At 40.2% G+C, this 23,408-nt stretch overlaps 1 protein-coding gene across 3 annotated transcripts in view; it reads left to right on the top strand.

The window, feature by feature from the left end:
• CPPED1 (calcineurin like phosphoesterase domain containing 1) overlaps positions 1 to 13,945 on the top strand; it is a 38,730-nt gene extending 24,785 nt beyond the window's left edge. For all 3 annotated transcript variants that reach the window (XM_027885464.1, XM_027885466.1, XM_027885465.1), the window contains exons 3-4: positions 115 to 537; positions 12,916 to 13,945. In XM_027885464.1, the coding sequence (XP_027741265.1) occupies positions 115 to 537; positions 12,916 to 13,148 (656 nt within the window). In that variant the 3' untranslated portion in view covers positions 13,149 to 13,945. The remainder of the gene's footprint in view (positions 1 to 114; positions 538 to 12,915) is intronic.
• Positions 13,946 to 23,408: the final 9,463 nt, after the last annotated feature.

Genomic DNA, 23,408 nt, shown 5'->3' with positions numbered 1-23,408 from the left:
GAATATTTTCTTACTATGCGCAGTTCCATAAACAAAAGCTAAAAAATGAAGGTGGGAAAAGATAACAGAAATACTCAAATGTTTTGTGGTTGTTTGGTTTTTTTTTTTCTTTAGGAACCCTATGGAGAAAAAACCAAGTACAAGATTTAAAGAACGTTCTGAAGAACACTGCCCAGGACATACCACTGGTGTTTGTCTGTGGGAATCACGATGTTGGGAATGCTCCGACAAGGGAGACAATAGATGATTACTGCGAGAACTGGGGAGACGACTATTTCAGCTTTTGGGTTGGAGGTGTTTTCTTTCTTGTGCTGAATTCTCAGTTGTTCTTTGATTCTTCCCAATGCCCTGAGTTAAAGGAAGCCCAGGATGTGTGGCTGGATGAGCAGCTGGCTGTGGCTGAAAAGCAGAAATGCAAGCACATAATAGTGTTTCAGCACATCCCTCTGTTTCTGGAAAAACCCGACGAAGACCACGGTTATTTCAACTTGGAGAAATCAGTTCGTGAGGAGATAATGGAAAAGTTTCACAAAGCAGGTATTTTCTCCATCTTTCCTATTCATTAATTTTTGTTTCAAACTGTTAATGGCTCAGCCGCCAGGCAAAACGCATTTAACTTAAATGCTGCTGTTTTCAAGGAGTGTTAGATACTGCTTATGAGCCTCATTGTTCCCCCTAGATCAAAATTGTCAACGGAGCCTAGTCACCTGGAAAAAGTACCAAACAAAATTTAAAACTTGGAGTGATAGGTAACAAGCTAAGCATGAAAAAATTCTTCAACATAAATAGCAAGGATTCCATTTTGCAGTTATAAGGCAACCTGAGTTTTTCCTGCCTGTGGAGTGGAAGATCAGGTATTGCCATAGGAGAAAAAAACAGAATTTATGTTTTACATAAAACATGGAAACAGAATTCAGAATTACCTTGGAGGTTGCTTTCTCCCACACTGAGCCAATTTTAAACCAAGAGTGTAATGCACTCCAGATTTATTCAGTGTTAAAACAAGTCTTACTCTGCTAAAATCAATCCTTTGCATATCCATTGCTAATAGGGGCCATCTCCAGGATGAAGGGCAGGTGGAACATGTGCTAAACAAGTACACTGTGCCAAATCCCTCAGCTTTGTCTGATGCCACTTGAACGCCATGGAGACAGACACAGTACCCAGCTACTCCTCCACGCTGTTCCCATTGTTTTCACTTAATTGCCTTCATGTTCCTGGAGTGTGCTAGTCCCTCAAAATTTCCTGCCATCGCTGCATCAGAGTCATTTTCTCTGTATCTGTAAGAGAGCACATTATTTGGATTACTGAACAATGCACATTTTTTATAATATTGTTCCTAATTTGCCATATAATTGTTAAGCCTGGGCTCATCCAAACTCAGCCTGATTTCCGAGCTCTGAGTCTCCTACTGTTTCCAATCAGGAGGGCCAAAATTCACAGCTATCTGAGGGCTCTCCAGGGCACTGATATATTTGCAGATTCAAGATTTACAAGTGGTTTTTTCCCCATGAGGGCACATGCTGAGAATACCTCATAACATCTTTTTTAATTTTTGTGCCAGTGTTAATATAGTGGAAGCATTGCTGTTGGAAGGTTGGGCAGCTCTGTGACTGCCTTGTACTGTGGACTAAACCACATCCTAGTTCAGGGGGTGTTATCCCAGGAAATCAGCATTAATGTGGAAACCAGGGCAGTTCTGTTCTAGAGTTTTCTGTCATCCAGATGTTTTATTAACATTTGGCAGCACTCAGGACTGGGAATACAACTGATCAAGAGGTAAAAGAAGTTATGCAAAAGTGTCATTGTAACGTTGTTACATTATCCTGTTTCTTAGGAGGGTATTTCAGAGGATTCTCCAAACCTGTGTGCAGAGGCTTAACCAAAAGTTGAGCAGGCCTCAAATGATGGGGGAAAGCCAAAAGGGGAAGCCAGCAATCCAACCCTACAGAAGAAATTCCCAAACTCCTTGCTGTGCCACCTTTCTGTTCCTCCCAACATTTCCCGTTGTGTCCCTCATTCCCATCTCTAGTGCAGCTCGTTGTTTGGTTCCCTAATGAATGTGTTTAAACACTGATCTTTTGCTTGCTCTTTTGTACAGTGAGTCAATAGGTGATATTCACAATCCAGTAATCAAACACTTGGCTAATGAAATGAATACAGAGAACAGGCAGCTCAGTGGGACTCAGACTGCTGAGCAAAATGAGCTGAATCAAAAGTTGGCTCCGAGTTTCCTTAGTAACGGATGTGCTTCCATTGTTCACTTGAGGAACGGCCTTGGTGAGACCACAAAGTGGTATCAGTGCATGGCCCAGAGGAGTTGGCCTGCTGGGACAGATGCACAGATGGGCAAGGACACACCTGCTGTCTGAACCTCTGCCACAGAACAAGCAACTTCAGCATATCATTAGACATGAAATTGGTTTTGCCCCAGTTCACTTCATATGTTCTTGGAGGATTAAAACACAGAATATTGCTAAATGAAATCCCAGCATACTTTGCTTTGTTTTGTTGTTTTAATTCTGACTTTCAGTGTAAGAAACCCCTTGTAGCACTTAATTTAGAAATTTGGTAAACTGTTTATTCTGGAAAAAGAAAATCAGTCTGCCTTTTTATGAGTCCACCAGGCTACCACTATTCTTCTTCCCCCAACCTGTCACCAGTCCTTCCCTCCTTCTGCTCTCTTGCTGTTGCTTTTTCAGTATTTCTAAGGACTCCAAAGGTTTGTTGTGTAATTACATCAGATTTCAGTTTTAGGAGTTGCTGTGTTTGGCAATGCAAGTTATTAGATGGGCTTAATTTTTCAGTGTTGAAAAGCCAGGATCAGACCTGGACCTATCCCAGTTTTCACATTTATACTTCTTCTGGAAGTGTCAAACACAGAGCCATAACTCACTGGGTTAGAGAGAGACAGGAAAGGAAGGACAGTGTAGTAATTCAGTCTTTCCATGAAGAAAGAAAGTCATATGGATGTATGTAGGAAATAATCACATACTTAAAGAATGGTGATATTGCACAGGTGCTTTAAAGTGAGGTATGCAACTTCAGGAAATTCTGATATGAAATTCAAAGCCCAGATCTTCTGTAGTTATTCTCTTCTAATCTCTTACAGATTACATAATGGTTTTAGTTTAAGTATCTGCTCATTACAAGCAGAGATAAAAGACTAGCTGTAGAGGCTACATCTGGTATGAAATACTGAATTGCATTTCTCACATTAGAAGTGTCCTTAACAGTTGGGCTAATTAAAGATAAAATCATGTCCTTATGATAAATATTTATAAATTGAAAATCTGGCACTTGTAAATATGCATTACTACTATGCAAAGTTAAGCCATACTTGTAAGCTGCACGTCTCAGAAATCCTAGTAGCCCATTTTTTCTTTAAATGCTTTGTAATAAGGACTGTCCTTGAAAATGTCTTTTGGGTCACTGTGGAAACCAACTCAGTTGAGGGCAGAGCTTATCATTTAAGTGAAGATACATTTGTGAAAGCATATTTGTATAACTTCTGCAAGTTTAGCCCAAGTTGTCAAAGCTCTTTCTTCTCCACATGCAGAAGGTAAGTGCAGAAAAAACCTGTGTGCAGGAACTGTGAAAGAGCTGACCTGACGTTCTCATCTGTGAGATCTGCTGGAGTCACTCTCCTGCTGCATGAAATGCATATTCAGCTCTCAAGGATTTTACAGTGCTGATATAAATAGGTTTCCTCAGAGCATTGTAGGGAAAATCAAGTAGTAGTAGTGGTCTAGCCAAATATCTGGTGGTCTGCATGTCACGTCTTTGATAAGCGCAAGTAAGAAATTAGTTTTCAAATTAAACAGTTTATGTAATAGAAGACCTGCTTGTTCTTTCATCTCTCATTCCAGTAAATTCTTCTTAGGATGTTAAAGGGTTTTTTTCTATGACCTGAAAAGGATGGGTATTTTTGGTGAGCTGTAGACAATATTTTAAAGACTCTTTGTCCTGAGAGCCATCACTGCCACGCTGAACATTACTTACATTACTTAATACAATATAGTAATAGATGTTCTTAATGGCCCAAATGAACTAGAACATTTAAGCAAATGTCTGAACTTGCCTAAGAGCTCTGTTGAATAAAACCTAAATTAATAGCTGGTTTTCCACCAACAAAGTTGAAAAAAGACTTTTTGTTTCAGAGTTAGATGAAGAGTATAGGTGGTCTCTCTAGCTGATAGATTCTGCATCCAGAAGAGAACTGCTAGGTATTAGGCAGGAAAATACAGAAGGAAATTCCCTGCAGTTTTCAACTTCTCTTAATTAAAAGTTTTAAATTCATCCAAATGTCTTCAAAGCAAATTTTCAGATGTGGTTAAAAATACTTAATATGTCCATAGGGGCAAAAATAACAACCTGAGTTTATTAAATGGCGTGGTTTTTTCATTATATTTGTCACTGTAGGTGCTGTAACTTCTAACACCTTTACTCATTAAAAGAGTGTGATATCTACATTCTCCTCTTAGAAATGTTGTGACAGGAGAGTAGTGTTAAAGGAAGAAGAACATCCACAGCTGAGATATATTTGAGCACAGAGTTAAAGCATGGAGTGCTGAAAGCTGTTGTTTCTAAAATTTACCAGACAACATATGCTATGTTTCATTATTTTCTTTGTTGTGTAATCAAAGTTGACAGGGGAGTAATATTTTCTTCTGCCTGCCATTGAGACCTTGATTTTGGCAAAGCCCATGCACTGAGTGAGTAATCTCAGTGCTTATGTGTCAGTGTTTAAAATAATTTAAAGACTCTCAACTTCAGTAATTTTGATCAACCTCTTTCAGTGTTGCAGTTAAGCTCTTTTGGTACAGGTTGAGTGACCAAATTTGTTATTTTCTGCATCACTATGTGAGAATAGTGGGTTTTGAGACCATTCCTCAGGTATGGTGATGTAATCTAGCATGGGGTTTTTTCAGAAATTCAGCAGTAAGTACAAAATACATATCCTCTGTAAGGACATCAAGTAAGGTTTGTTCTGGGATAAATTTTCGAAATCAGTTCTATCCACTGGGCTAAAACTTCTTTTTGATCCTTAGAGCACACAGCAATCCAGAGCATTCTTTGGGGGTTGTGTCAGGTCTCTGAGAAAGCGTCACTTTCAAATGGAAAAAGTAGCAAAATCAGGAAGTAAATTCCACTGAAAGGTCACAAGAGACATTCACAAAAACCTGATTTGAAAGACAGGGTGACCTTCTCCAGACAGCACCTCTAAAGGGTGATTTAGACCAGTGCTCCAATTAGATGATGGGGAATCACCCTCTGGCTGTGCCTGGTTTTCCTCTGATTATATAGGAAAAACAAGTGACACTAAAATCCTTTTCTGTATAGCTCTGTTTAGTATTGCCCTATCTAAAGATACTTTTGACACTTTGCAAAATAATATCTTGTCTCCCACTTACACAGACCCTCTGACAAGCAGCTGCATCCAACTCCTGATGGAACACTGACCGGTGGGACTATTTCCTACTACTGGAGTTCCATTGCTGGGAAACTGCTGGGGGTTTTTTTGGGATAAGAGGTCTGAGAACTGCCTGAGCACTGAGCAGTTGTGGGAACAGTGCTGTGACTGATGCTTTCACATCTTTCTGTGCTGCTGTAGCACCTGCTCGGCAGATGAGGCGATGGGAGCACTCTCAAATTGCAGTGAGATAAAATCAATTCTATTCCACTCAAGAGATTTTGTTTTCAAAGACTACTAAATATTATCATTCAGTTTGTAGCATTGGAGTCTTGAAAAGATGAGATAAACCACGTGCCCAGGGGAGAAAAAAAGGCACAGCAAAAAATGCCAGTGGTTAATGTGGGCTCTTGTAGGGAAGCTGAAAGAGCATCATTTTGGAGAGCAAAATTGTTCTGAGAACAGGTATTACTCTTGAACTGAGCACATTGTTCAGCACTTCAGACAGCAGCTGTATGCTGCAAGTGAAAGGAAGAAAGAAAAGCCAGTTTGTGTCTGATACTCCAGGGAGAATGTTCAAGATCAATTTATCCATGTGACTTAAATGGTTGTATTTGCCAGAAACACTGCCTTTTAAAAAATACCTATCTACTCTTCCATGTGTGTGGGTGTACACACATATCTCATAGTAGCATCTCCCTGTGCCTGGATACTTACTTTGTTCTCTTGTCTGTGAAAACTATGAAAGGGTACAAGAGTGTTGATAACGTTCAGGTTTTTCACTCAATACAATTTTATTTCTTTACAGAACTGCTTCTCCTCCTATTGCTTCCATTTTGGCTCTACTGCTGCTCCTCTCTCTCTCTCCTGCAGTTCTGGGGACAAATACATACAGGATCAGCTTTTTCTTGTATATCTTCTTTCTTCAGTCCTTGGTTGAGCAAGAGGTTTGTGTAGTGAATCAGTGACTTCTGGATAAACATAATTCTATTCAAAATCTAATTTCATCATTAAACTTGAACAGCTAACAAAAAAAAGCAGACTAATTAGACCAGAGTGACGACCCCAAACTCTTGTGAAGAGCACAGGACAGAAAAGTGCATAATAAAGGTATTTCTTTCAAGTTCTCTTTCTGCCTCCAACAATTTTTCTTTCAGGGACCTACTGCATCATGTTAATGTTACCAATATAGTGCAATTTTGTGACTCCTCTATAGATTTGATCAGTTGATCTGTGACTGTTGCTTTTACAGTGGTCTGTGGGAGGGAGTTTGATGTTTCACAGCTCTGTGAAGAAATGCCTCCTTTTATTTGCTTTGAACTTCACCTGCAGTCTGGATGGAGAGCCATCAGTCTGTAAATGAAGTGCAGTGAACATTGATTCCTGTCTGCAATTACTGTAAAAAATAGTTCATTAATCAGCACTTAAGGGTGATAATCTGGCCCATGTGATGAATTTCACTGCTCAGTCAGAACCACTTTTTTTTTTTCCCCAAAATTCTCTGCTGAGTGCATGGGAAGAGAAGCAAGGTCTGTACTGTACCCATTACATATTTATTATGTCATTCATATTGCACTAATTTAGCCTTCTCCTTCTTTTACAGTCTCATTTGCTTTTGCTGAGAAAAGCATTTATTTAATTGAAGGCTCAGTCTAAATAAAGCATGCTACTGATTGCCTATGCTGATTATTCCAGGCATTCTCCTCCTAATTTGGAAAATCTGCTTGCTTTTCTTTGGTTGATTTTTATAGTGGTAATTTTCTTCCTATATTTTTACACTGTCCATGGTGCTGGATTGAGCAGTTTGATTTCCAGGCCAGTCCAGCAAACCTGGACACAGCAAACCTGCTTCAGAAATGGATTTTGTACGTTAGGAACTAGAGCTGGAAAACAACTTCTGAATTCAGGAGGTTTTGGAATCAAGCCATGGAAGTAAGTGTAGTTACAGAAATTGGAGTCAGACACCCTGGAATTTAAACTAGTTCAAGTCTCAGTTCCAGCCCAATATCTTCTGATTGTGTGAGAAAAATTGTTTTCTAGGTGCATATTTCTTCTTTTTTTTTTTTGTTATATTTCGGGTTTAACATGGATACATTATTTTCCATCCTGTTTTGATCTATTTGGATTTCTGTAATCACTGCAGCTAGATTTCCCTAGAGATTGGGGCTCAGGCTGTATTTCTTGAATTAAACTAGGAAACATCAACATTTTCAAGAAGATAGGAAAAGAGATATATTTCACAAAATCTTACTGTTGCATTGTTATGGAATATACCTTAACAAAGGAAAAAGATGATTTGGTTAGCATTTCATGTTTATGACGGAGACATTTCATAATGACTTAACTACTCCTTAAAGAGAAAGGCTGGTCAAAACACTGATTAAAAAAGATGTACCCACGTGTTGGTCCCCACAGAGAAGGCAGGCCATAGTCCCCTTTCTTTCCTGCCTCAAATTGAGTTGAAAATATGCCCAGTCTTCCATGTCCTTACGTTTTTCTACACTACAGAAAACAACAGTGGATACCAGAAGTCTGGGAATTATGGGGCTGCAGCTGCACAATAAGCTAAGACTGGGATGTTACCACTCCCAGGGGAATTATCCATGAGGCACAGCTAAATGCCTTTGTTCTCTGACAGTGCAGTTATGTCCAAATCATGCTGACCTTTCTCCCTGGGGCCACAGGAGGGTTTCTCTGAGTGACAAATGATAATTTGTACACAGAAGATGCTGCACTTTTAAAATTCTGTAAAATAACTTCAGCTTTTCCTGCTAACAGACAAACTGCCTTCTGCCTGAGATTCAGTTGTAGTTTCTTTTCATGTAATGAACTTTTTCCTCATCTGGTTCTTGTCAGAAATAAAATCAAAAGCATGCTAACAACTGCAGTACCTAGGGTTTTCTTCCCTTCTTTTTCATTATCTCCAGGCCTGAAAAAGGGTGATGAGTATTTGATTTGGGCCTCAGTTTCCCTGAGAACACTGATCTGCCTTGGCTTGCTTGGGAGCTCAGAAGTGCTGTAGGATGGCCAGTTACAGACAATCATCTCTTTTAAATCAGAGCTGCTGTGGCCGGGGAGGATGTGATGGTTGTCCAGAGGCAGTTACTCCTGAGCCTGGTTAGCTTGGTCATCCCTTTCTGTATCAATCTTCTCCAGGAAGTATCCAAAGCAAATCTCAGATACTTGTCTACACAAGTGTCAGTGATAATACACATCTTCCCCTGTTAGGCCACTGAGTCAGTTTAACTCCCTCTTACACCTTCTTGGTAAGAAAAGCAGTTTTTAAGACAGTGTGCTGGTGTGGGGCACAAAGCTGGAAGAGAGAATCCAGAAAAAAAAGAGAAGACAGGAAATGCTGGTAAAAATCGTCCAACTTACCAGAGGTGTTAAACTCCGGAAGATGCAAATCAACAAGAGCTTGCCAAAGCTCCTGCAATGACTGACTTGGTGAGCTGGATTTAGAAAGCAGACTCTGGAAATAAGAGAGGGGGGAGGAAAGTCTTCAGAGGTGGTTTTGAATTTCCTGTTGAGAAATGTCTGCAATAGAAACCATTAGCAAAGTGTTGGTGTCATGGTTTTGACTCAGGAAGAGGTATCCAGATTAAAAGATGAATTTGGTTTGAAATTTTCTTAAAATTGACTTGTGCTTTAAAGACTCTTCTTATGAAAGAACATACAGGAAGCATCAAAGGTAGCAGCTGAACTGTATGAGCTGTGAATTCCCCTCCCCAGCACTGACCTCTTGCCTTGCCAAAGCCACTGTGTAGCCTCAGTGACTGTCTGCGGTTTGGTTGGTTGTCATGTCATGAATTATTTATGCCAAATAGGCTGCTCAGGGCTCACAGAACTTGAACCAAAATAGGTATTTCGTTCTTTAGTAGGGATGGATTGTTCCATCAGATAAAAGGAGTGACGGTCAGATCTTTGGAAAAGGAAAATCTTTTTGTCTTTCAGATTCAGCTTTGTCAGATGAGAACCAAAAAGGACATTTGGTGCTTGATCAGAAAATGATGGTAAATTTCGTGGCAGGAGGGCAGCTTTTGCTGACTACAATCACATCAATTCCTGGATTTAAACCTTTTTCTACAAAGGCACTGACTTTTTTTGCATACTCATTGATTCATAAAACTCATGTTTGGTGGGCAGGCCTGAAGCTTGTTGGGTTTGGGTGTTTTCATGATCCAAGAACAGCCAGAACAAGCCCCGGTGCCCAGCACTGGGTGGAGCCCATCCTGCATCTCTGGCTTCCAGTCCTGTTCTGATCAAGAATTCATTTGGCAGTTCAGGCCTTTTTTCCCAAGCAAGTTCTCCTGTTGGTTTGTGATGCATCTGATGTGAGGTGATGATCACAGAGGCAGCACATGTGGATTGTTGTGCTTGCTTTTCTTTTAGAGTAACTGCACAGTTCTTTACTTTATTCTTATTTTAACCCATTTTTTCTTTAATGAGTAATCCATTAGGTATGAACAGTGTCTCGTAGTAATGGATCCGACTTTTTTTAGTTAATGGGTACTGTGAAACCTGCAGTCACATTTAAATTCAAATCACCATATATTTAAAAACAAAAACAAAACACTAAATGCCTGTGGAGGTGCCATTCTTTAACCATTTTGGAGTATTTCATGCAGCTTTTATATCAGTGCTTTTCCCAGCTGCTGTTTCAGAAACCAGGAATTAAAAACAAATCACAGCTCAACCTTTACTTTTTTCCTTTTGTAGTGGGAAGGTACTGTGTTAGTGTATAGCAGGATGCATTTAACTGACATGAGGATACATTAAAGGGGGCATAAAAATGGGGCCAGCCAGGACACTCCTCTTTCCTCAGAGTTTGGGGGAAAAAAAAAAAAAAAAAGGGAGGGTGTTGCTAGCAACTTGACAGTATTACTTCAGAAAAACATCTGAAATGAATAAATTAAATTTGAGTGCATACATCTCTAAGATTCCTTTTATGTTAAAGATCAAAAGCAAGAGCAAAGTAAATTGCCTGCTTGTCATCTTAGTATTATTGCATTGACTGGTTGAGATTTCCTTCTTGTGCTAACTAACAGAAGTGAGTGGGATACAGTTGAGTGAACAGAAATGTGCTGCTGCAGAAAAAACACCATCAGTGAGACCTGTATTAATACCCCCCAGTGACCTGTTTGTTTGTTTGTTTAGGATGTAACACACTGACAATAACGAGAACACTGGCACTGGAAATAGGGGACTTGAACATTCTGAAGTCTGGGCGTTTTAGGAACCTGGGAGGTTTCTAGAGCAGACACTGAATTCAGCAGAGGCAGCTGGATCCACGAGGGCATCCAGCACTGAACACCTGTGTAGTGCAGTTGGGATCTGAATATCATCCATATGCTGAAATGAGGGATTTGGATGAACAGAACCCGTAAACACCAGCTTGTTTAGACAGACTCTGTCTGCCGTGGCCAGCAGGAGATAAAAGAAGTTTTAAATCACATCCTTGCTGGTCTCAGGTTTTGTCTTGCGTTGCTTACAACTCATTCCAGTTCCATACCAAAACACTTTCCTGGCTGTAGTTAGCAGATGTTCAATGGAATTGTAGTGAAGTTGCGGTACTTCCCCTAGAAGAAGATGCATGATTGGTGGGCCAGAGTTTTCCCTGCTGTCTGTCTCTGTCTGGGATGGGTTTGTCAAAATCTTCCCTTGAATTCTCTCAAACAGTCACTGTAATTACCTGCAACGTGGTAGCAGTTGAGCATCTCAAAGTGACTGTGGCACCACTTGTAAAGCATGTTTGTGTCATGATTTTAAGGACCCAAATAGTAACCTAGCAAGCCCAGAATCTCATCAGAGCCCTTATGTCTCAGCCCATTGTACTCCACCACTGCCTGTTGAGGTTTTCTAATTGGGTTTGTCCTGAGGTTTAAAAAAACCTCCCCAGTTTTGCTGGGTTCCTGCAACTGAGTCAGAGCAGCTCCTGAAGTTGTTCTGCCTCCCTTGCAGTGTAACTCACCCAGCAGATGAGTAGGTTACACTAGCAGGGATAATTAGCACTGATACACTAAAGTAGGGTAACAGACAAGTTGTAGCTGAGAAGGACAATACAATGACTCATTCTCTGATTTCCACCTTGACTCATTTGCTGTTTGAAAAGGGTTTGGATGTTGAAATATGAAAGCCTGTGTAGCTCTTACCAGGCACGCACTAGAATAATTTATATTTTGCTTTCCAAGCTGCTTAATTTTTAACTATACTTTGAGCCTAGTTTATATATTTTATATCAGTCTTCACTCACTCCCACGAAAGCAAAGGATTGATGTTAGACATCGGTCTTAAGATGGGTTCACCTACTTCCCTTTCCATTTAATCACTGTGAAAGAGGTCTAAATCTGCTGCAGAGGAAAGCATGGAAGGTTTTTCTGGCTGGAGCAATAAGGGTTCCCATGTGAAGTTACAGTGTTCCTCATTGCAGCTCTGTGGCTTCAAATTGCCTCTGCTGTCTTATAAAATATCTGCTGTCTGAAGGCAAAATCAGTTGTTTCTGGCTTTTTATTTCTTTAAATGTCATTTAAGGTTGTGGTATCTCACAGGTTCCCCCCTCTGGCCCACCACTAAGCAGGTGATGCATTTTGTGTTAAGCATGGAAGGGCAGATCGCTGGGATATATGAGCAGTAACCAGTGAAGTTTGGGGTTGTCATCACAGTGTCCATCCCTGGCTGTCGTTACAGGCTTGCTCATCATTCTGTCATAGTTTTCTGGGAATACTTAGTGGGATTTTGAATCACTCAGTATTAAATTGATACATTTTCAGAGGCTTTATGTGGAACCATCAAAGTGTCGTTTTGCTCGAGGAGCAAATACAACCTCTCGTATTTCAATAGAGAAATTGCACCTCAATCCTTTAGATGGATTCAACAATTTTTGAATTGTCATTTAGTAGTGTCATAAATCAACACCAGATCTAAACACTTTCTGTAACAAAATGTAAAATTAATTTAAATGTTTTGCACTTGATGATAAACAACAAAATTTCCAGCCATCTGGTCCAGTAATTTTTCTGTTTTGCAACAGTATAAAATAGGATTAAGTGCAATTTTAGGAAGCTGTAAGAGTCTGAAATCCAAGGATCTTACACTAAGCATGCCGAAACATAATCCCAAATCCTGTTTGTAAAATTAACTATTTATCCTAACTCCACGTTTTCATGCAAAGTAAATTCTTCACTACCTGAAATTGGCAGGAAAGCTGATGAATGTTTTTTTACCAAGCTGTCAATGCTGTTGAATCTGTGGCCAGTGCACAGAAAGGCTCAGTGGGGAAGGAATTTGGCATCAGCTGGAAACGAAAAGCTCTGTCACGACAGAACGTTCTCTTTTGGGGAAGAAGCTTGATTCTCAACTCTGTTGCTGATGGGTTTGCTGTTTCACTAATTATTTGTTTAAAATGCAAATTCAGGTCAACGGTTTAGTTTTAATTTAATGCTGGATGTAAAGAATGAAGAATATTAACAAAATACACGCTCTCCCTCTTTTTTTTTTACCAGGCATTACAGCTGTATTTGCTGGACATTACCACAGGAATGCTGGAGGGTCCTACAAAGGAGTGGAAATGGTTGTTTCATCAGCTATAGGATGTCAGCTGGGGGAAGACACGCACGGGCTTCGAGTGGTGGTGGTCACAGAGGACAAGCTGGTTCACAGATACTACAGTTTAAATGAACTGAGCAGCCAAGGCATAGAGAAAGAGCTGCTGGAAGTGCTTGCTAAGCAAAAGTAAGCTGTGTCAAAGGGCTTTTTCCATATTAGGTAAATAGAAACAGTTTCCTGAAGTTTCCCCAGGCTGAAGTACAGGTTCCTGACTGCAGCGTGTCCCAGGACAGCTCTCAATTTGTTGTCCTCAATAACAAGAAAGTTGTTAACATATTTTTCTTTCTGAAAATGAGACCTGTGAGGAACATGGAAGAAGAGCAGAGGTAGTATGGTGATGTGCCAGTGAAAAGTACTGTTCTGAGAATTTTCATCTCAAAAAGGTTTGAAGTCAGCAGACTCCCACTGACTTTAAGCAACCCCTGGATCTTACCTTGTTACCTCTGTGTTGTATTTCCCCCCATTTCCCAGGCTTTATTTTCTTAGCCCTTTGGAGCCAGGAGCAATAGGAGCACAAATACATTCTGATTTGCAGTCACAGCTTGGGGCTCTGTTCTATCCATTAGAAGGTTTTGTATAATGTTATATAGTTGTATAGTTTCTGTTATATAGTTTTACATAATGAAAAGTGTATAAATGAGGCTGATACAGACATGCCACTGACAGCAACTAAACAACTGTTTTCATTTTGAAATTTAACTACCATTCAATTAGCATATATTCTTGCTACAGAAGTTGGAATAATAGCATGGGGAGAATGTTCTGTACAGAATACTGTTGTCAGAAGTCACTTTGTTGCATCATAGACAAGGGGAGAGCGTTTATTTCTAAATGCAATGTAGAGTGCCTCACTGTAGTATTACAGAATATTGAAAACCCTAAAAAATATATTTTGTTCACTGGAATAAGTCTTTAAAAATAAATTCTATCAAAGAAGTTTATGTGCTGCAATCTACCCTTTTTTTAGCAAGCGTATGTCTGACTTGTTTTAAAAAAAAAAAAATCTTCATGTAAGTAACTCATCCCTGTTTTTATTTTTGAAATATTTAGTTGAACACATTGCAGTCCATGCCAAAGGTTATCTGGAATTAGAGCTGATGCAGCTTTGGCACCTGAAGAAGAGGAACACAGTGAACATTTCTTGTGCTGCCTGAGCAGCGATGCATTCTATCAGCTTTTATGTGTACTCACACACTGGAATGTTCCCTAGAGGGTATTACAGGTGTTTAAATATGGTGAGAGGTATGAAATGCTGTGCTGAAGAGTCAGTTTAATTACATTTTAGTCACAACAGTTTATCTCAGAGGCTCCTTCAAGCCTGATTTGTGGAACTCCTGAGGCTGTGAAATCACCTGTGTAGCGTTGCCTTGGACCAGTGACAGGGCTGTACCTGCAGCTGGACGGGGCCAGAGGGGGACTGTGGTCCCAGGAAGGCAACCTGAGCACAGGGAATGTTTGATTCAGAGGAAAAGAAAATTATTTTGGTTTTATTCTCCACCTGGTTTCACTTAGTTGAATGTTTTCACAGTCTCATTTTCAGGAGAACCTTGTGGAAAATAAGAGAATGTTTTCACTACTCATATAGTACAGTCAGGGGAAGGATTTTTAACCATAGTGTGTGGCTGGACATTCCTGCATGAAGTAAAGAGTTAAAAAAATAAACTAGGGATGCTTTTTTACCAGCATAAATAACAAATTCTGTTGCATCAATTTTTTTAGGGTAATTAGCTAATTTAGAATTAATACTGATGCCTTAGCTAATTTGAAATGGCAGAGGTCCTTGTTGTCACTGTGCCTCATCTTGTTTATGCCAAGAAAAATAATATATATATTATGTTAAATTATGAAACAGTTCACCCGTGGAGACCCTAATTATAATTTTTAAAACCATCTTTTGATGTTGAGGACATTATTTTGGTATGTCCAGCAGGATTGGTAATTGTAACTCTCGGTGTCAGCTCATGACTGACCTTAAAGCAAGAAGTCACTGAACGTTCCCAGTGCTGCTGAAACAGAGCAAGGGAGTCCTGCTGTGCTGCTGTGGACTCAGGGCTGGGCAGAGAGGAGAAAAATCCAGTGACCACAACTCATTTGGGTTTCTTTTAGGCCACTAAAAGGATGAAATAAACCTTGATGACTATTATTAAATGTGGAAAATTCATATTAGAACAGCAGAACAACCTGTGAAAGTAACTGAATACTACATAAAGTAGGTAGCCTGAGGTGGAGACTTCTGAGCACGAGGCAAATGACTAATAACCAAGTCTTTGAGAGAAGTCTTGATTTTTAAGCAACAAAGTGAAGAACACACTGCTTCTGAACCTTTCCAAAAAGTCAGTAAGACTTGAGTCCACTGTTTGCCTGCCACTACCAAAATAACATCCAGCTGATGGGCAAATTCCTTAGGCAAATATGAGACACCTCCTAAAAAGAGACCTCATGCAGGAAACCTGTATTTTCTTTCGAAAAGTCTTTTGGATTCTGTTTGTATTAGGGAGCAAGGTGTCATGAACAGTTGGCACCCATTCTAATCCCATTCTCCCTGACATGAAGGAGGTTTATTCATTGTTACTCAGGTTGAAGATTAAGCAAGTCAAAGCTGATAAATGCAGGCACTGTGCTCTTGGACATTTTCATTGGAAAATGCCCCTTAATAAATTGCAAAAATAAAACATATAATAGAGAAAAAGCATTAGGCCAGAATGTTAAATGAGCCTCCATTTGTACTCAATAAATGAAGTACAGCTAAGCAGCAGCAGATACAGAAGGGAAAGGGGGGTCCCAGGAAACCCCCAAGAACATGCAGAGAACTAAAGCAACACAGACCAATTAAAAGCTTTTCAAGCGATACAAAAACATACCCAGCACTGCTCTGGAAAAAAAACTAAAGGCAGAAAAACCAAACCCACAACTCGGAGAACCATTACTTTTTTTTAATTGACATTTTCATTTGTTTCTCTACAAGTAATTTCCTCCATTAGCACTTTGTCAAATGCAGGTAGTTTAGTACATTTCTACTAATAAACACCTTATTTTTTCTCTAGGAGACCCATTAAAGCCTCATCCTATTTAAATTTATAGTGGTGTTATTTCACTTTTGGGTAGCCAGAAATTGGAACATCTATCTTGTAAATATATCCCTATCTTTCTTGAACATTGCTTAGAAAGGTATAGCATTGTTAAAAAACACGATTTGGCCTTTTAAATTAACTGGTAATGGCATTGTCTATGTATATTCAAATCTTTCTCACTCTTCTCCATATAAAAAAGGCACAGCAGCACAGGCAGGTACCTCATAGTGCTCTGATGAACCAAGATCAGAGCCCTTCACGTGGCAACCTGCCTGCCCAGAGGTTTGCTGGATAATGTGTCACCAGCACACCAGGAAGGAAAGCAGTGGCTTGAGTTCGGATACAGGTGAGACAGAGAGTGTGCTTCCTCCGGTTCACTGCAAGCACTGAAGCCAAGAGGCTGCTGACAGAACACACAGCACAAAAACAATGAATCTTCTGTCATTTTTTTACAAAGCCTGAGCTGAACTTAGTCTTACCCTTTTATTAATTCTAAGTCTTGGTCTGCCATAGGCAGTGAGGAGGAGATGGAGCCACCTCACATTGCTGCAACCTTATAAAAGCTGATGTTCAGCCCTCCTCTGCTCTGGCAATTAATTGACACTATCTCTTCACTGTAAGAGTGCAATAGAGATGGGATAGGACATCTTCCCTACCATCACCACTCCCTTTGCCTCTTTTTCTTTGTATCAAGCTCCAGAAAGGAGTCACCATTCCCACCAGGTGTCATTCCAGCCGTGTAGCACAGCAGGAGCAGGACAGGAGCAGATACAATCATCATGCATGCACTGCACATGTCTGTGTCCTGCCAGCATCCCCCCTGAGGCTCTCACACACCTGTGGCTCACACATTAAATGTAAGAGCGGATGGGTGAGACTCAGTGCAGGTCAGGGCAGAATTCAGCAGCTCAGGGCCTGAGCTCTCCCCCCACGGGAGCAGAACGTGGAGAGGGGGGTGAGAAGTGAAGCCCAGCTGGGAAGCAGCTCATGAAGTGCTGCTGGCCATGCTCCTCGGCTGATGTTGGCACCATCCTCTCCTGCCACCCTTTAGGTGCATGGGGTGCTCCTGCAGACCATTTGCTTCTCCAAAGCTTTGCCCAACCTTTGGAATTGTTGGAGCAATTTGAGATACAACGTGACACAAGAGCTTTGCAGAGCAGTATTGTCTCCCCCCCATTCTTAGTTCTTCTATTTTGATTTAAAAGCATGTCTGGGAACATGATGACTGTAAAATGGTGTAAGATTAATAACTCCAACTTATTTCATTTTCCCATAGTCCCATACAGAAGGTGAAGTGTTCATTACCAAAGATAAACTGCAGCAATAACTGGGATTGCTGTCCTCATTCAGTGCATTTCAGCATATTTTGTTCAGACTGCAGATTTCTACAGTGTTCTTTGAGGTGTTCTACAATACAATACCATCAAAAACAGGTCTAAGGAAGAGGATCTATCGTTCATGAAAAATACTGGGGTTTAATCAGTACACTGCCTCAATGCAAGGATGATTACAGCTTCAATCACTTTTCCAAGAAAGCAAGGAAAAAGAAAGAAAGCTATAACAGAGCGTGCTGTCTGTTAACTGTGACCCAATTTGAGAGCTGAAATACACCAATTATTGTTCAGAGAGCAGCATTCCTTTTTACTGTGCAGCAATTTAACCCAGACAATAAATGCATATTGAAAATTCAATTGATTTAAAACCACAGACCCTGCCAATCTTCCCAATCAAAGGATTTTTCATGTTCCCTTTATTTGATACACTGCCACGATGGATAACTGTGAAGAATGTTTCGTAAAGTCACTTTCTGAGCTCTGTTTTTAATAGAATTTTGTTCACTGGGGGTAAATACAGGAGGCAGTGTTTTACATGTGGGTCATTCAAAATTAATTCTAAATTTTACAGCCTGCACTTTTAATATAAATTGGTTTGCATTAAAATCAGAGTTCAAGACAAACTAACAGTTTGACTAAAGTAGAGAAACATGGATACTTATCAAACAGATCAAAAAAGTGACAGAACTATGTTAAAGTTTACCTCCAATAAGTACTGAAGGGACTTTTCCAAATTTATTGTTTCACTGATTTTCTTATCTGTGCATTAGGCTGTGTAGAAGTTTCCTATTTTTCTTCTAGAAAAGCAGCTCATTGAGTTAGATTATTTGTAAGCCCTCTATTATCAATGCAGATATCTAATGCCTCTCCTTATCCAAAGAAACAATGCAATCCTCATTTATTTCTCATTAAAGATGCATTGTACGACTAATCAGCTAAAGGTATTTTACTTGAAGCTTCTGAAGTTTATTTTTAAGTCTTCAACATTTTAATTGCTTTGCTTTGCCCTTGGGTTCCCAGAAATTAAAATATAAACACAAAACTTCCTGTGGAAGTAAAGTAAAACCCTTGAAATTTCCATACTCTTAGACAACATTATAGTAATGCAAATTTAAGTATTTACATTTGTTGTTGTTAACTATTTCCACTCTACTCCCTGTTCCCAACCCCCCTCCTTTTTCTTTAAAACAGCAAAGTAAATAATTCTTTACCTTGTTGACTTCAGCTGTTGGTTGTAACTGCTGTGCATCAGGACATTTTTCTCTTTCCTGGCTTTTGAGGGGGCTTCTGCTCCCCTCTGTATAACACACAGAGGAGTGTGTTATATCTCCTGGAAGGAGACCCAGTTGCCCCAGCCATGAGGGCCACAGAGGTGCCAGACCTGGTTTGGGCACTGCCCAAACTCCAGCCCTTGAAACAGGATCTGCTCTAACACAAAGTGTCATCTAATTCACTGCAGAGAAGGGCATGAAGTTATCAAGGTTCTTTTTATCTTCCTCACACATATTCATTAGTAAAAACCTTGCTGGTTTATGATTTGCAAATGTAGGAAGGGTATTTGTTACAGAATTCAATTATGCAATCCCTGCACTGAGGTGTTTGAAGACATTCTATCCCCAGGTGAACTTGCTGCTATTCCAAAGTTTCAGGTGTAAAGAATGTTGGCACTGCAGGCTCTGGGATCTGTGGCCCAGGAGCATTATTGCAATATTTCCCACAATATTAGAAGGCAAAAGCCACTTAACTTTGGGACAGTGAGAGATCTCACAGTTACAGGAAGACCTGCTGATTAGCATTCCCAATTTTAATTAAATCTGCTGTAGCTACTGCCCCTGGGGACTGAAACATAGCGAAGATACTGTTTAGAAACTAGGACATAGCCTGGTAGAGGCTGAGCACAAAAATTGGAGTTGGCTGTAAACCAGACAACATAGTTAAGACACACTCAGAGATCTGACAGATGTTCAGACTCAGCTCTGCAACCAAATCTCAGTTGACCACGGCCACAGTGCAGAGGACAGAAGTTACCTCATGACAAGCTAGTATTGGAATTAGTTGGGTCCTTAAGCTTGAGAAATGGATTGTTCAACCCAAGGATTTCTTTGCTGTAAAACTGTCTGTTTACAATGGAAAGATCCCCGTTTCTCCTGGGCAGATAACTCCTTTGCATTACTACTGAGGGCTTCTCTCATTCTGCACTGGCCACAGGCACTTTCTGCCCTGAGGATGAGCAGAAATCGAGCTCCAAGCACATATTCAGTGCAATCCTTCATCTTCCAGGCACTGTGGAAGTTCTCACTGAGCTTCCCACTCAACTCACTCGTGGCTTCTTACCATTTCAACTACCACCACACAAAGGGTATTTAATTATTCCTCCCATGAACTCTGAATGAATGACATCTTAAGTCAGGTCTGTTAATGAGGCAGAGATCAAACTGATGTTTGATGGCAGCGCTCAGAATTGTTCAGCCTATTAAAAAATGACATGTCACCGTTCACTCACAGTAGTAGTGAGTGGTGCTGTGTGAGTAGTAGTGTTGGTACTTCCAACACACCACTGACTAATTGGTGAATGTCATTGCTTACTATAAAAACATACGTAAAGGGAATTATCTGGAAAATACAATCATTTTTTTTAATTTTCAAGAATATTTAATTTAAGAGAAATAAATCTCCTCTTACCTTCATTATTATTCTGCACTGACCAGGGCATCCCATCTGTGGCTTTAGACATGAACTGTGTTCTCTGTAGGAAAATACTGGAGTAGCCTGACACAAGACCATAGGAAACACTTCACCTAAACAAATTATAGCTACTTGTTTTTTTAAAAACATGCACATCAGTGTTTGCCAGGTGGGGGAGGGGGAAAAGGCTTAATTATGAAGTCTCTCAGTTAATAAGAATCATCAAGCCAAAAGAAAAAAAACTTGGAAACTGCACTGTTTAACACAATAAAACCCCAGCGAATACAGAGCTCATCCATCAGTACCATTTATTTCTCAGCTGGGGAACTCACACAACCTTTTCTTCACATTTATGCTCATCTTTGACTCATTACTTTAATACTACCAGAAAACTAAATTATGTCCAGTGTTTTCACTGCAGAAACTTAGCAGAGCATCCAACTGTGCACAGGCTTCCTTATGGGAAGAGACACTGAAGCATCACAGAGGGAACAGGGCAAGCCGAGTTTCCAGAAGACTCTCATGAATTCGGACACTAATGGTGACAACTGAAATTCAGTAACATTATTTTAAATTAAAACCTATGCTCAGAAATAGGGGAATTGTCCAGCCAGCTCTGCACATTCAGGGGCTCAATAAAGAAGCAAAAAGAAGGGATAGCCTGGTAGGTTTTTTCCCAGACAGAGCTTGCCTTGACTGAACTGTCCCTGGAAACCGGTGCCATGACAGCAGGTTATGTACTACTGAATATTCAAGTGCATTGCACCTTTTTATCACCTCAGCCCTGAGTAGCTAATATTCAGTGATGAGTACTGAACAAGACATGTGACTAATGCATTTTAATGCACTTAAAAGTCTTGATAAAAATAACCATTTAGCAGAGAAAGCTTTTTAGTAAAAAAACCTTATGAGTTTGAATAGTATTACAGCCTTTGCCAAGTAGAACCAAATTAAGGCTCAAATTAAGACTCTAAAAGCCTTGAGAAACATTATTCAAAACCATTTTGCTGCGCTGGAATTGTTAGCCACTTTCTACGTGAAATCAAAGGAGAAGGAAATTAAAATCTTAGTGATCCTCCAAAATATGCTAATATGATTACTTGACCTGGTATCAAATTGTTGGAAGGGCTGTATTCAGAAATGCCAGCCTGCCATCATCTCTGCTCCTGGACATTAAATTTCACTCAGCACAGTGTAAAAGTAGCAAAGGTACTGGGGAAATTCAATACCTGATATTTAACATCAACCAAAACATGTGGAAGTAATTTTGTTTCCTTACCCTATTTCTAAATTAGAAGTTCATTACTCTGAACTAAGCAAATCAAATGCTGTAGGTCTGGTTAGTGAATTAAATTGCTGAACTTTTTCTAAAAGCTCTTTTGCTTATTCTAAAGGAATTAGACCAAGAGGAAAATAGTCAACATTTTGATTCTTCTGAAGTTCTGGTGTGTTTTTCATTAAAGGTCACTGAAAACAGAATTTACATAAGGTTCATTACAAAGGCGTAAATTTGAAGTTTATATTTGGTTACGAACTGTCTTTGAATGCTGAACAACTTTGGAAGATTCTGATTAGCTGTCAATGATCTTATGACATGTTATATTCAGTAAATGCATAATTAGAACTCCCCCTCATCTTGGCACAATAACTGCTCTGGGTGCTAACAAAGAGAACCTCCCCATTAGGTATGTTCAGACTGCAGCTTCACTCATCACATGCCTTTGACTTCACTCCTGGCAGCGTGTTCTCCACTTGCTGCTGGATGATACCAGTCGAGGGAAATTGAGAGCGAGAAAGCAATCTCCTGAAAGGAATAGCAAAACCAGTACAGATCACCACTGCATCTTCTGCCTGAAACACAGCAGATGATCTGCCTGGTTAACAGGCTGACAACACTTCTGCAAGGCAAGTGCCTTGGAGAGCTCCCCAGCTGAAGGCAGGTAAAGCTCCTTGGTGTCTGGCTGGGTTGTTGAGTGTGAGATGATCAGTGAGATGGCTCTGCCACCCAGCACAGAGCACTGTCTGAGGAGGAATGGAGGTTTCTGTTGAAAATGTGGAGGAAGAGAGCATGAGAAACAGGCCTTTTCATCCTTCTAGTCAACACATGCACTTCTTTAACCATACCAGTGTCTGCTTTAAGGCACAGGCAGCCTCCTCAACATTGCCATGCCCAGCACACGCAGGGACACCTCTATCAGCTACCACACTGTGTGTGGAACCCTCCACACAACTATTGCTTAAACTTGTCAAGGAGCTACAAATTGTAAAAATCTTTTATGAAGTTCTTTTCAATATTTGTGCCAAGAAAAGTAGATCTGATAATTCACCTCTAGCAGGCAGCAGTTTTCTGTAAACATTTCCTTTTTTCCATTCCAGTTGGTAAAATACAACTAAAGAAATCTGGGTGATTGAGTGAGTTGAACCAAAAAAAAAGTCTTTGTTCAAAAGACTGAAACCCACAGACAAAATGAGGGACAGATTTTAAAAGCAGCAGGAAGCATTAACATTTCCATGTCACAGAATACATCCCAGTCCTAGTAGAGGAATTGGACTTGCTTTGTTCTACCATTGTGGTGACAAATGGGTTTTCTTCAATAGGCTGTAAGAATTTGTAGCCTGGTGCATTTATTTCTGTGCCAATTGCAAATCCCCTCTCAGTCTCCCCACAGTTCCATCTATCTGAAGGCTGGAGAGAAAATAGGGCGGCACCTCTGGAGGACAGTGTGTGTCTGTGGCTTCAGAAAGGACAGCAGAACAACTTGGCTGGCCAGATACATTTGCAGTAAATGTTTTTCAAGCTCTGTGTCTGCTGTAGTATTTACCAAACATACAAACATACCACTCTCCTTTTTAGTCCTTTACATCAGTTACTGAGTAGCAGATTGTGGGAGGACCAATGGTAGAAGATGATTGCCAATCTTAAAAAAAAAAAAAAAAGGAGAGTTGCCAAGCATTTTTACAACAAGTTTTTAAAAATTCCCATGACAAACACTTGTTTTTTTTTCACGTTGTTGCAGTAAATAACTGACCAGTTTTCAGAGTCACCTGAGCACCAGCTATTCCTAAGAGTTTCTGTGATTCCATCCCATTTCAGTTCTTCAGTCAAAGCAGGACTCTGTGGGAAAAGGTCTTGGCAAACATTGGTGATGTTATGGAACATGGAAAACTGAGCTACTGAACCACATATCCCATCCCAGCTGCCTCAGGAATGCTTGGTCTCAGTGCTCCCCTGCCAGTGCCAGGAGAGCTGCACAGGGTTGGAATAATGCCTTTAGGGTGGCCAGTAACTGCAGTGACCAC

This window comes from Empidonax traillii, unplaced genomic scaffold (genome assembly GCF_003031625.1).
Source record: "Empidonax traillii isolate 1590-97213 ecotype Southwest subspecies unplaced genomic scaffold, ASM303162v1 scaffold166:size2381449, whole genome shotgun sequence".
Lineage (NCBI taxonomy): Eukaryota > Metazoa > Chordata > Aves > Passeriformes > Tyrannidae > Empidonax > Empidonax traillii.
Note: the sequence above shows the minus strand (reverse complement) of the source record. Positions and strands in the feature narration are given on the sequence as shown.